Here is a 14608-nt window from a genome sequence, read left to right on the forward strand (position 1 = left end):
ATGCACTCTTCTTCATTCTTCTGTGCTTGTCGTATTTCTCGCATCTTCTGTGTGCTTGCTGGGCAACATTGTGCTGTGTGTTGCGAGTATGACTCTATGTCACCTATGAAATTCATGTCTTCTCACCTTTATGCATTTATTTCATTTCATCTTAGTTTGTTCAGTTTGCTTACCCACTGTTTTTTTTCATGTTTGTACTTGCTGCTGTTCAATATTCAGTCCGTTAACACCTTTTCTGTACTAATGCTTTGTCTTTCAACACACCATTAACATATTGTTTGCCTTTGTTCCATGACCTTTTGGTCAGCTATGTGGCCTTGTCCAATCTACACCTTCTCCTTTGTTATCTCTTGCCCCACCCCCACCTCACCTGCTTATAACCTGTGACATTTTTAATATTTGTCAGTTCCGAAGAAGGGTCACTGATCCGAAACGTTAACTCTGCTTCTCTTTCCACAGATGCTGCCAGACCTGCTGAGTGGTTCCAGCATTTCTTGTTTTTATTTCAGATTTCCAGCATCCGCAGTATTTTGCTTTTATTTATGTTTTTTCTGTTCCTCAAAGTGTTTCCCTGGCTTTGGCTTAACCAGTTGGACTGGCATTGGACTCCTTCTCATCCATGGCTTGTCTTCAGCTCATAGGATGTCCCGATTCTGTTTGCCAACTTCAGCCTATCTTACAATCTGAATGACCTTTTCCAGTGTAAGGTCTACTTTGGATTGCAACAGGTCTGACAAAGATTCAACTGCTATGCCAACGACTATCCTGTCTCTGATTAATTCTGTCTTTAATTTGCCGTATTTGCAACTTTCTGCCAATCTATAAAGGTCATTAATATGCAAGTCTACAGATTCGCCAATCATCTGCATCCGCTTATTAAATTTGGCTCTTTCCAAAATTTTACTGGTACGGAGGTTAAAATGTTTATCAAAGGCTTGGGGTACCTCTTCGAATTTATCAGTAGCCTCACTGATCCTTTGTCGGACAATTATGTGGTCCTCTATCACTCCTACTGAATACAGGAGGGTGTTCACTTGCTCCACTTCAGATTTGGTCTGGAGTTGAGAAGCAATTCTGAGTCTTAAGAACCTTTTTCTCCAAACCAGCCAATTTTGGACCTGATTGGGACCTTCTTGATTCTAGGAACTCTCAGGCAATCTCAATGTTGGATCCATGTTGTTTCCTTTCGTTTGTGAGGCTTTGCTGGGGTGTTCCCCTATAATTCTGTTCGGGGCTTTCCCGCACTCCCTGACTTTTCCTGCACTTTCCGATGATTACTGTGCTTTATCTCCGCAGTGAGGCTGAGCAATGGCTGCCAACTAGCTCACCTCCCCAGTCACCGATTCGACCGAGGTCGCGTTCTGCATCAGATTTTTTTTTTCCCAGTGCCGTTTAAATAAATGGCCAGTTTCACTGTCTCTCTGATTCTGGATCATCATTCGGCATGAAGACTCAGACTCGACCCCTGGATGTGCTGGAAGTACCGACACAGAGCCCCACGCTGCTGTGGTGTGGTCTCAGAGGCTTCAGAGTTATTCACAGTCTCTTCTGCTGCTAAGTAGTTTTCTTACTGTACCGGGCCAGTACTTATCTTTAAATTTCTCTGTTGCTTACCTGGTGTTTCTTACAAAGGTAAGATCTTCAAATTCTCCTGGTCGCTTTCACTGTCGCCACCATGTTGTGTTGTTGGGTTTGTATTAGCAGTATTGTAGGGCATTCTAGAAAAAGTCTTAGACTCCGGTAAAGGTTAACTAACAACTCTAATATTTACAGTCACTATATACACTCTCAGCAAGCCACATAAGCAAGCATCCTTCGTGCTGCTTTTCCTTCGTCTTCTCAAGCCTATCTCAAGTGACTATTACACCACCGCTTGGACAGTGGGAGGGGTGGCTTTCACAGTCTTCAGTATTAACCCTTTACATCCTTATACTACAGGTCTTGATGGATGGAGCACAGCTATGGCCTGATCAGATTGCCATTGACGCCCTAGTCTAACCTAAGCCCTAGTGGCAGCTCTAATACAACCCGAAATCATTGATCTTACAGCTGATAAGTAGAACCCTCTTAATATGCAAAGGATGGACATTATTAATATGGACTGCATGGACATATATGGTTCAAAAATTGACAATTATTAGTTTTTTTAAAGACACACATCCGATTAAAATATTCATACATTCGAGCCAAAACTTGGAATGCATGTGTCAACCGTAAGTTCACTCATCTGAGCGTGTAAGCCACCAGCAGGGATTGGTTTGGTCCAGAATTGCAAAAGGGATCAGGGTAGGGTTGCCAGTTTAAGTCAGCTTTAAAAAAATGGGATGCGGCAGCATCTCGCTAAATCCACCATGTGCTTCTGTCCGTGCTCTGTTTTAAGTATAGCGTCTTGCCTTTCCTTCATTACAACGAATTCATGAGGCATGACCTCAATGAATGAAGTCAGACTTCACAGTTCTGCCACACTAGCAGAACTGTACATGACTCTTAGCTGCTCTTTAATGAGGACTTAGCAGCCATTAGAGCAATTTTGATTTGGGCTATGTTTTACGAACATATTTGGGCATGGGAGCAAGGCTCCAAGTAATGCACAAGCAAACGAACACTCTTGTTACCAATAGAAAAGCAAAATACTGCGGATGCTGAAAATCTGAAATGAAAACAGAAAGTGCAGTAAAGATTCTGGAAGTCTGGCAGCATCTGTGCAGAGAGAAACAGAGTTAATGTTTCAGCTCTGTGTGACCTTTCATCACTGAGATATGTCACTGACCTGAAACGTTAACTCGGTTTCTCTCTTCACAGATGCTGCCAGACCTGCTGAGTATTTCCAGCACTTTCTGTTTTTCATCTGGTCACCACTATCTCCCAGTCTTGTTCTGTGTTTTACTTACATCTGCATATTTTTTTAACTTCTCCCATTATGGAAAATATAACCTCATGAAGTCCATTAAAATGCCAATTTCAATGCTAGATTCAAGGAAATGTGCCTTTTAAACAAACTGATTCCCCTCCACATTATTTGGTCTCAGATTATGGTTTTAAAAGCTAGGGGAGGGAATGTTGATACTCAATGGCTTTCTCTCCTCAGGCGTTAGAAATATGAAAGACAACTTTGGCTATCAGGAATAAAGACACCTGGAGCAGAGGTTCAATACTGCAGCAAAAAGTTAGAATTAATATCTCTTGACAAGCTATCCAACATGGACAAGATCTGACACTTTCGGGTCCAATTCAAAGGTCCATTAGATACTTGGACATACAGCGAAATCAAGTACCCTTTACCTAGATTATACCCAGCTCCAATCATAGTGAACTACATTTACATCCTTTCTGTTTCAATACAATGTACATATATATATATATGGGCTGGCATTTTAAATTCCTTTGTTAGGTACAAGGGGAGGGGTTAAACAGTAGCAAGTTTAAAAAAAAATCTACTGACCTTTCCAAACCAACTGTTGCCAGCCTCTTTCAGGTAGAGGAGGCTTTGACGGCCCAAGTCGGCCTGTTGAAGGAATTGCCCTGTGAATAGACATATATAAACATCAAGATTATTACTGTCATTTCCACCTCCTCCTGTTCTTCATCAATAATCCTTCCCCGAGGCACGTACCAAGTCTGCGAATCTGGAGTGCAGGAGGTTATGGAATATTTTCTGCACAACACGTAAAAAAAAAGAGGCACTCTTGGCCTCACTGTCTTCTCAACTGAAAGACTCCTGACAGGTGAAGTGGAAAATAATTTTGGACAGCATGCAGCATGAAGCAGAAACTGTGCATTTCAGGAAAAAAAGCTGCTGCTCACTCCAGCACCAGAGCCAAGGTAAACAAGTTGTTTACTGGGGAAAGATGTGACCCCTGTGGTAGCTTTTCCTCCTCGCTTTGGCATTCTCCACCCCTGCAAATTACTGATGCAAGGATTGCAAGCACATGCTGACTTACTGAAAGAAACAAATTCTTTGTCAGTAACTTGCGTAGCTGTGGTCGCTTTGCTGGCTGGAGAACATAAAACAATTCCAACATTCCAGTGACATCAGACAGCGCTGAATGAATAAGGATAGGTTTGCATAATATTAAAAATCATCAGAACATTCTCCTCCCACTTCTCCCAGTGTAGTGAGAAATGAATAACCAAGTATAGACAAGAAGGTTTTCGTTAAGATTAACATGTTGCAGTGAAAAAAAACTCAGATATTCACGCATGTACCTGTACATTATATATACATACATTATATACATGTAAACATCCACACACATTTTATGTGCATGTGTGTGTACACATGCGCACATATATTAGACAGAGGTTATGTAGAAGGTGTTAATCTCTATACATTTCTACGAAACACGAAAATAAAATTGCAATGATTTATTAAACGTCCTGGTGGCTTGGAGGTGAAGTCTCTGAACTTAAGAAGAGCAATGCTGCAGCCACCCCTGGTCGATTTCCCATTTCTTGTCACTGCACACTGAATTGTACTGGAACTTTTTTTTTTATCCGTTCCTGGGATGTGGGCGTCGCTGGCAAGGCCAGCATTTATTGCCCATCCCTAACTGCCCTTGAGAAGTTGGTGGTAAACTACCTGCAACTGAGTGGCTTCCTCGGCCACTTCAGAGGGCAGTTAAGAGTCAACCACTTTGCTGGGGTCTGGAGTCACATGGAGGCCAGACCAAGTAAGGACAGCAGATTTCCTCCCCGAAAGGGCATTAGTGAACCAGATGGGTCTGATAGTTTCATGATCATCATTAATGAGACCAATATTTTATTCCAGATTTAAGAATTGCATTTGTTTGGCTGCTGTGGATGAGGTTTGAAATCAAGTACTCAGAGATTTGCCCAGGCTGCTGGATTACTGGGGGGGGGAAGGTGGCACGAACAGGATGTGTTGGCTGTGAAGTCCTCCACAGTTGACACTCTTTTACAGCTTCATACGTCAGCAAAGGCTAACTGGGGGAGATACTGGAGAATGGATGATGCCTGTGAACTGGACCCAAGCGAGGATGCCATGGCTTCAAGACCAAGAGCAGAAGGAAATCTGAGGCACGTTATTTGGTTGGGGGCTGGATGGCGGAGTTGGCACATTCAGAGAAAATGCAACAGAGAAAAAGGTTGTAAAAAGAGACTGGAAATGGCTCCCAACTCGAACCAAAAAAAACTGTCAAACTTTCGTGGCAACGAGTGTTATGAGATTCAAGGAACACAGTAAGATGAAAGAAATAGGATTTGACACCTGCTCAAGAGAACTCCCCCGCTGTTCTTGAAATAGTGCCATTTGAATCTTTTACATCCACCTGAGAGAGCAGATGGGGCCTAGATTTAACATCTCATCTGAAAGATGGCACCTCTGACAGAGCAGCACTCCCTAAGTACTGGCACTGGTGTGTCATCCTAGATTTTGTTCTCAGGTCTCTTGAGCAGACTATGAACCCACAACCTTCAGCTGACATCACATTCAATTTGAATTCCGTAATGGCAATAACCAAATAATTAAATTAAAGCTCAGCACAGGTGCAGGCAGTGCTGTAACATTTAAAGGTTTCAGATTCTGTCTCAAGTTCCGAAGTGGAATCTGTCAACCATCTACAGTTTCTCGGCTAAACAGGAAGCTTTAAATTTCCAACCTCAGCCCACTGTGGGCCCATTTGTGGTAATGCAATGTGAACAGGCAGCAACTGCTCATGACATCAGTAAAATATCAGGTGCCCTTTTTCGCCTCTATTTGGCGTTCAGACAAGTCGTGTTAAAGTGAGCAAGTGCAGCAAAAGCAGGAAGATATTTACAGATGAGGAATTAGAACAAATATTACAGATTACATCTCAAACAAACCAGTGTTGATTTGAATTCTGTAATGGATATTCCCACAGCACACTTTATATAAAACCTCGCAATCAGTGTAATGCGAAGTGCAGTGGTCAGGCTTCATTAAATGTGCACTTAGTTTAAACAATACTGTTTAGATAATGCTTTCTTACAACACAATTTTACTTTGATCATGAGGATATCACCAGCATTGTTGGTACGAAATCCAACATGTAACGAGATTATACAGAAAGATAGAGCATGGGCACATTTGGCACCTGGAATCAGCAAATTTAACTCAGGCTTCTGTGCTGAAACTCTCCATTCTCTGCCTATTAATCCGCTCCTATGTGAATATTGTTTTGTCAGCCTGGAATCAGCTCCTCGTGGCTGCATTTCCACAGCTTGGAGTTGGCAACGTTTCAGCACAAAGTGATCAAACTGGCCGTTTCATTCCGAGAGGCCGGTGTGGAACATGGGACTGGTGCAATAAAACACACTCTGGTGCAGAAAAGCTAAATGCTTCACATATCTTGGCTAAGGCCTTCTTTCCACATATGTGTGGTTAGTGCCTCTCTGAAGCCACTATTAAGTTTCCTCTCCAAGAACAACATTCCAAACTTATCTATCCAAGGTTCTCATCGGGTCCTCGTGCACAAAACAGAATCAGTGCTGAAAATGTCAGTAACTCCACTGGCGTAGAACTGATAATAATGTTTGAGATAGCCTCTTGTGAAGCCCGAAACCAGGCAGGGATTGGCAAGAAGGCCATTCGAAATTGGTTCTCTTGTGCCACCAGGACGGCACGTTGGAGAGACCAGCTGTATCTCAAGATGCGGGCACCACTTGCAAAGAAGACAAAGATCAGCTGGTGGAAATGCACCAAACGTCCCTGTGTCCTGGGGTGGGGAAATCGGGGGGAGGGTTGTGGGTGCAGGCAAACAGTGGTTAGACACAACCTGCAGTTTAATGTACAGCCAGGAATGGGTACCCCTGTTCCTTCTAGCTCCACATTCAGGTAAGTTTTACATTTTTTAGACATTTTTTTTTATTGGTAGCCTCCTGCAGTCCCTTTAATAAGGAAAAGCTTAGCCTCTGGCCACCTGGGGGTGAAAGGTTATCGGGGGTAGGCGGGAATGTGGAGTTGAGGTTACAATCAGATCAGCCATGATCTTATTGAATGGCGGAGCAGGCTTGAGGGACTAAGTGGCCTGCTCCTGCTAATAATTCATATGTTCGTATGCAAAACTGACCGATTAAATATAGGAATGGGGCCCCCCCCAATTTGCATAGCCATTGCACGACTACAGGGTGCCCTCACCAATATGGCATGAAGTACATACCCCATGGCCTGAATTTTACCTGTTGAAAACATGACATCCCGACGTCATGACACCAGGACACGATTTACCAAGGGCGGATGGCAAGCCAAGTGAGGACTCTGCTCACCGTTTGCAAACGAGCAATTAAAGGCCAATTAACATAGTTGAGGAGACAACTGACACCGATGTTACGTGCTCCCCCCCAGAATGTTACAAGCCATGGATGGGCCACATGGGGGTCAAAGCCTTGGCAGCACTTAAAGGGTTGCAATGGGGTGGCAGCTGTCCGGGTTTGCTGCACCCGACAGACGTTCACTGAGACTTTCTGATTTATTAGCGCAGTAGGAGACAGGCAAACATTTGTGTTGGCTTGAGTCCCTCTTGAACACTTGGTCCTCCTGGCAGGGGGCTTTTTGGAGAGGGGCCTAATAGGGGGGCGGGGGGGGTGGGGGGGAAGGACTAGGTAGCCTTTCTGCAACAAATAGGAAGGGTCACCTCCTTAAAGCAGCGTTGCCCAGGTGGCATGGAGATCTGCATACGTGCATCAGATGCTGGCAGCTCTTAAACATGCCGCCAGCACATTCTTCTGGGCCACAGGATGACAAGGCTGTAGCCTTACATCCCACCCACAGTTGTGGATTCAGCGGTGACCCCGCCTGCTGGCCACTAATTGGCCAACTGGCCTGCCATGACAATGGGAGTGAAGGACAGAACGGGAGAGTCTTCACCACCCACTTACACTTCCACCTCCACAACCTCACCACTAACAGTTAAATTCCTGCCCACATTTCAGTGGGTACCGGAGCCAGAACTTCCTGTACCCACTTCAGACCTGTCTAACTCCTCCTCTCGTCGTCTTAGCTATTCACATGTTATTTGCACCTTTTCAATTTGTTTCTTTATGTTTCTTTCTATTGTGCCATGTCAATGTCACTTCAGTCATTTAACCTAATGTTTGTTTTGTGCGTGCTTGTGTTTGCACATGCACCTGTGTGTGAGTGGGTGTGTGTGCGTCTATGTGGGCGTTTCAACGCACACACGTATGTGCGGTGTAGGTGTCTGTGCCATGTGTGTCTGTGCATGCATGCATGACTATGTGTGTGTGTGTGTGCCTGTGTGTATGTCTGTGCATGCATGTGTCTGTTCACATGCACACGTCTGTGCGTGTATGTGTGTGCATATATGTGTCTGTGTGCACGTGTGTGTGTCTCTCTCTCTGTCTGCTTCCTTTCATTCTCTGCCTTTATCAATATTAATCGTCTCTAATTTTGAAGTAGTGTCAGCATTAGCTCTGTTCTTTCCACAGATGCTGTCTAACCTGCTTAGTTGGAGGAAGCATTTGGATTCATGATAGCATTCTCACCTGAGACAGGAGATTCAAACCCCATTCCAGACTGTCCCAGTGAATGGCGATCAGACATCTGGTTCCGAATTCTGGGTGGACATACAGTGGGAAACTTATGCCCGATGGATCTGGGTGATTCCCCCAACTCTGATTCAACCTATGGATTCTGGGAGCCTATAAAACCCTCCAGTTAACACTGTGAGCTGGTATACAGATAGTTATGACCACGCACGGAGCATTCACGTTGCAACCTGTCAGGCTGTTAACCCTCCTGCAAATCCTTCCAGGACTTCACACTGATCTCTCGGAAGGAAGAGGGTGAAAATACAAAACAGGAACCAGTGCAGCATTCAACAAAGAGCTATTCTATGTTACTCTTTCACAGGAGGATTAACAGACAACAACATTGTAGTTTAAAGGTTTTGGTTTTCGAAAGCATCTATTATATCAAATCTCAGTAATGCAAGTGGATTAAAATGCACACCTTTCAGCAAAAATTGATCACGTTTTATTTTTATCTTTTTATTTATGCCCCAAGAAGTTAGGAATTGATTGCATGTTTTCTGTTTTGTGCTCACTGATAAATTTGGAATGTTTAGTTGCTCAGTGATGAAGTGCAAACACCAACAGTTAACAGTGCAGGTTCTTCAAAAATCAAATTAGGTGAAAGGCCAAGGCTTGTGATTCAGGAAATATGAGAAATAATCTGCAATTATATCGCATTTTTTATGTCCTTAAGATGCCCCAATGCATTTAACAGTCAAGGAATTGCTTTTGAACTGTAAGATTAAATAAAGAGAAATTGTTTCCAGTTGCTGAGGGGTTGATAACCAGAGGGCACAGATTTAAGGTGACTGGCAAAAGAAGTAGAGAGGCGACAAAAGGAAACATTTGAATGCAATGAGTGGTTAGGATAACAAATGCACTGCCTGATACTGTGGTGGAAACAGATTCAGTAGCAGCTTCCTAAAGGCAATTAGATAAATACTTAAAGAGAAAAATGCAGTGATATGGGGAAAGAGCCAGGCAGTGCGACGAACCGGGTTGCTCTTTGAAAGAGCTAGCAGAGGCAAGATGGGCCGAATGACCTCCTTCGGTGCTCCTTTGTTTCTAATCACTGTTGTTACGTCGACAATTTTCACACAGGCAGCAACCAGAATAAATCAAATAAGATACCTGAAAAGGAAAAATTTGCCAAGGTACGGGGAAAGAGGAAGGGCATGGGACTAATGGGATAGCTCGTCCAAAGAGCTGGCAGAGGCAAGATGGGCCGAATGCCCTCCTTCTGTTCTGTATAATTGTAAGTAGCAGAGATTGAATGATGGCAGACTTGGATTTTACAAAGGTCGGTAAGATTGTAGGAGGAAGGGAAAGACTGAGGGAGGTAAGGAGCTGGCAAAGAATGAGTTACAAGTGAATGATGGAGTGATCCGTTTCAATTCCAATAGAGTGAGGAGGAAGAGGAAGCAGTATCATGAAGATGGAGCTGAGATGGAATAGGAGAGGAAAATTCGCAGGAGCAATGATTGATAAAACAAGAGAAAGATAAGACAGAGGGCTGAATTTTACACCCCCCACCAAGAGCAGGATGGTGGCCGGAGGGTGTAAAATGGAGCGGGAGGCTCTGGGAGCCCTTCCCGACCCACTCCTGCCCCTCCATCGCCACTTTACGTGGGGTGCAGTGGTGAAAAACGGCCTGCCCCAAGTCAGTCAAGGCCCTTAAGTGGACACTTAAGGGCCTTCGCCCACCTCCACGTGGATTTTACCCATGGCTAATCGGGCGGCCGAGGCCCGAGAGAAGCCGCCTGACAAAAGCAGGCGGCTCTCTGAGGGCCCCGGGTGGGCCCCTCATGATCGAGCCCCGACCATCCCCAACATGTCCCCTGTCCCCCCAATCGACCACCCTTGCGTCGCCGGGGCCCGACCGATTACCCCCAACGAGGCAACCGAAACTTACCTTTGTTCCAGGCTCCCTGACATCGTCTTCTTCTTCAAGCTGGGCAGTAGTCCCAACAGCGGTCACCACTCCCGGTGGCGCGGCTGGGACAGCTAGCTGCTGGGACAGCTAGCTGCTGGCCCGCTGATTGGCCGGCAGCTCTATTAGGCGGGACTTCCTACCTCAAACGAGTGAAAGTCCCACCTCACACCAATTAAAGCCCGGCGACCTGCAAACATACGGGTCGGATCCCCAGGCGAGACAGTAGCGGGTTCGCCACCGAATTTTCAGTCGTTTCAGGGTGAGAGGACTGTGAAATCAGATCAAAAGTATGAATCGGTCTGACAAACAGGACAAGGGGTATAGAAAATGTTTTAAATGTGTGATTTTCACAGATTCTATTATAGAGGAGATAAATTACTTCAAATGTAGTTAAAACATTGAGAAAAGAAAATCAACAGGAAAGCTCCACAGCAAAATTCTACCTATATAATTCTGGGTCCAGCACCTGCAGGCATATTTGAACTTTAAGCAGTATTGTCCAGGAATAGCTCCAGGGTGGAGAGAATGAGGCCTCTGTTGACCAGGCTGAGGGTTCTGCACTGGTTTCTTTGCGTTGTGATGTAAATATGCCTGCCGAGCACAGTATCAACTCTTTTACTTTTGTGCTCCTTAAGGAGGAGTCTTTCCATTTCAGTGGCAGCAGGTGAGCTATAGCCTAACCCACACAAAATAAAAGTTCCTGTATTCTGAGAACAATGTGCCTTGGCCTGAACCATAGAAAAGTACCCACAAGAGCACCTAGTTTCCACACCACTGGAGTGAGATTGCCAATTACCGCCAAATAAAGATTGGATTAAGAAAGCCAGAGAAGTTCATTTTGATATTGCTTAAATACCTGCAATAAAACATGGAATGATTCATCCTTCAAGGGATTTGAACTTTTCAATGAAATCTGTAGAATAATTTGAAGAAGCCGAAACATTCTGGGTTCGGAGGTCATAGTTGAAACACCACAGGTTTAGCAAATTGCAGCATTATTTGTGCAAATATACAGAATGAGAACACACAAGTACAAAGCAGTTACAGCCTAAGTTTAGTGCATGTCAGTTACAAAAAGCTAAAGACAAAAATTAGGACTTCTTCCATTTCTTTGTCTGACTGGTTGACTGTATTTGCTCCTTTAGGATTCCCTGAATCACTTCCTCCAGACAAGGTCAAAGAACAGCCTGAGCCTCAGCCTCTGTGAACGGTGCTCTGTAATCAGTTGGCATGAGGTCCATGACAATGGCCCATGGTGACGTCCCTGCCAATCTTTATCATCTCTGAGGAACTGCCTGGCATCCTCCAGTCCCAGAGGTCTGTCCGAGATTGAGAAATTGCCACATGAGGACCAATGAATAATAGATTACATTAGGCTAGGAACAGAAGCAAAGTCTATTAGCTCCGTCTTTCATATTATTGGTCTCATTACACCAGGAGGCTCTGATTATTGCTATATTTTTCAGCCGCTGCACTAGACATCATTTATCAAGGTCTATATCTTCCACAGCAATGCACCAATCACCAAGGATCTGTGTAAGAGAGTTGATGTGGATGATTTTATACAATGACAAGACATTGGGGAAAATGGCTGCTGTCTCTTTTAAGTAGGGGGCTGTGTCTCTCTTTAAGTTCGTTTTTTAGTACAACGTGAGCCTCCATCAAAATCTATTCTCTTGCATTTTTTTTTATTCATTCATGGGATGTGGGCGACGCTGGCCAGGCCAGCATTTATTGCCCATCCCTAATTGCCCTTGAGAAGGTGGTGGTGAGCTGCCTTCTTGAACCGCTGCAGTCCATTTGGGGTAGGTATACCCACAGTGCTGTTAGGAAGGGAGTTCCAGGATTTTGACCCAGCGACAGTGAAGGAACGGCGATATAGTTCCAAGTCAGGATGGTGTGTGACTTGGAGGGGAACTTGCAGGTGGTGGTGTTCCCATGTATTTGCTGCCCTTGCCCTTCTAGTTGGTAGAGGTCGCGCGTTTTCTGTTCACTTTTCTAAATTTTCAAGGAAATGCAGCAGACGCTTTCTGAAAGATAAGATACTGAGAAGATACCCCAGCAGCGAAATGGCACGCGTGCTAACACAGAGCCATCCAATCCAATGTGGCAAAAAAGTGACACTGCATGTGACTACAGGAACACTTGGTGAAGCCTTGCACCCAGCCAGTGATTAGCAGCAGCCCAGGATTATCTGTCCATTAGTTCCAACTGCTAAGAATCCTTTCCAACACGGGTGGAGTTGTGCAAGAGGCATCGTCAGCAGAGCTGGAACTATATCCTGGGCATCAACAAAGCCTGTAACTTTTTTGTTTCCAGTCCAACCAACATTGCATTGCCACTTTTTCTTGCCGGAGTGAAATTTTGACAAACTGCTGTGTTACATTGTTTGATCAGCACAGTAAAGGCAAAACAAAAACTGCCAACCAAACTGAATTTCTCTTATATAAAAGCAAAATACTGCAGATGCTGCAAATCTGAATTTCTCTTAATCATACAGAGAAGAACAAAGTTCATGGAATCCACTTTTTAAGCTTTTTCTTTTGCTTTTTTGAAGAAAAAAAAACCATCAATTTTTCTCTGCTTTTCTCTCCGTAAAGCAGTGTCTTGTGCCAGAGTTTAGTTAATTTAACGGGAGCTATCTTCCCTCCCATTCATATCCAAAGTGTGAGTTCCAACAGACTCTAACTCTGAGGGGCATCAGAGATAAGCTGAATGCAGTTTCCCCCCATCCAGTATCCACTGACAAACACGCATTCTTTCCAGCCAGGGGCACTGAGTAATGATCGGGAGTGGCAACACTGGCCAATTCTCCCCTCACTAGATCAGTGCTCCTACTGACATTTCACGGAGATCAACTGAGTCAGCACTGACCAGGGATTGTATCTTTCTATCGCAATGGACTGCGCAATGGATACTTGGGACCCCAAATTCAAAAGAAATGGTGACCCCCTTCATGTTCAGTTCATGGCCAATTTGGGTCAGGTCATCAGGCAGAGAGTCGAGGGGAAGCTAGAAACCCAGTTATCAGTGGGAGGGAGGAATTGGGGTGGGGGGTGGTGGTGGTGGTGGGACAGCTATTCCACTTCAGAAGCCCCACAGAGTATTTGGTCCCCAGCTGCTGGCCAAGTACAGACAGTAATAAAATGTGTAATAATTGAATACAAGTCCTTCATTAGTTCGCTTTCTGGTAACATGCCATTCACCATTAGTTGATGAATCAGGGGCAGTCTAAAGCACCCGCCCATTTGACCATCAGGCAAGCATGGCAGTTACGTGAGCATTATTCAAAAGGTAATCCCGCTGTGTCGGTTTACCTGATCTTGCAGACGGCTGGATTGACACAGGAAGTGAAACCTCTGTGAGCGGCAGGATGTAAACCTCAGGGCCATTCTGTGATGAGGAAGTGGTGCGGGGCGAGAATTCTCCTGTGTAATCCTCGCCCTCATTATTCTCAAACTCCTGCAAACAAAAAAAAAAGAGAGTACATTTTACCTTTACTCTTTGTCGGACTTGGGAATCCTCTTCTTAGGTTTTTCTAGTAAACTTGTAATTTGTTTTATAATATGAAGACACTTGGGTAAAGAAGCAGCTTTATATTGCAAAAAAATGATAAGTGGAACAGATCACCTCTAAAATAATGAAGTTAATGCCAAGCAAGTAACGAGATATCAGGCACGTCTGTTCATCTGATCGTCTTCTTTGAAGTTTATATTCAAGCATTTTGTAAACCGAGGAATCTCGGGAGCCACATGGAAGTCCCAATCCATGTTCTCATTAATTTGCATGTATTCAAATTACTGATGGTAAAAGACCTTGGTGTTTTCCGATTTAAGGTCTATGTACCAATGAGGCAAAGTGCTAAAAATAGGAACAGGAGGAGAACATTTAGCCCCTCGAGCCTGTTCTACCGTTCCAGGAGATCATGGCTGACCTGCAATCTAACTCCATGTACCCACCTTTTCCAAACCTATTTGCACTCAGATTTGGGCAAGAAATTTAAGGGCAAATTGCTTGAGTTTCTTGCACTCATGAGCCAGAATGACAAGGATCGGGATGGGGCGGGGCAGGGGAGACAGATGTGTCCATCAGCTGCAAATTGAACAGCCCCATTTTAGACAACAGGATAGATCCTGCTCTCCATTTCCACTTGCGTACAGGTTAGAA

At 44.4% G+C, this 14608-nt stretch overlaps 1 protein-coding gene across 3 annotated transcripts in view; it reads right to left on the reverse strand.

The window, feature by feature from the left end:
- Window positions 1-14608, reverse strand: part of aatkb (apoptosis-associated tyrosine kinase b) — a 344410-nt gene that overhangs the window by 47619 nt on the left and 282183 nt on the right. For all 3 annotated transcript variants that reach the window (XM_068058412.1, XM_068058413.1, XM_068058414.1), the window contains exons 3-4: window positions 13759-13903; window positions 3443-3522 (exon numbers count right to left, since the gene is read on the reverse strand). In XM_068058412.1, coding sequence (XP_067914513.1) covers window positions 3443-3522; window positions 13759-13903 — 225 coding nt within the window. The remainder of the gene's footprint in view (window positions 1-3442; window positions 3523-13758; window positions 13904-14608) is intronic.

The sequence above is a fragment of the Heterodontus francisci genome, chromosome 26, assembly GCF_036365525.1.
Source record: "Heterodontus francisci isolate sHetFra1 chromosome 26, sHetFra1.hap1, whole genome shotgun sequence".
NCBI classification, from domain to species: Eukaryota; Metazoa; Chordata; class Chondrichthyes; order Heterodontiformes; family Heterodontidae; genus Heterodontus; species Heterodontus francisci.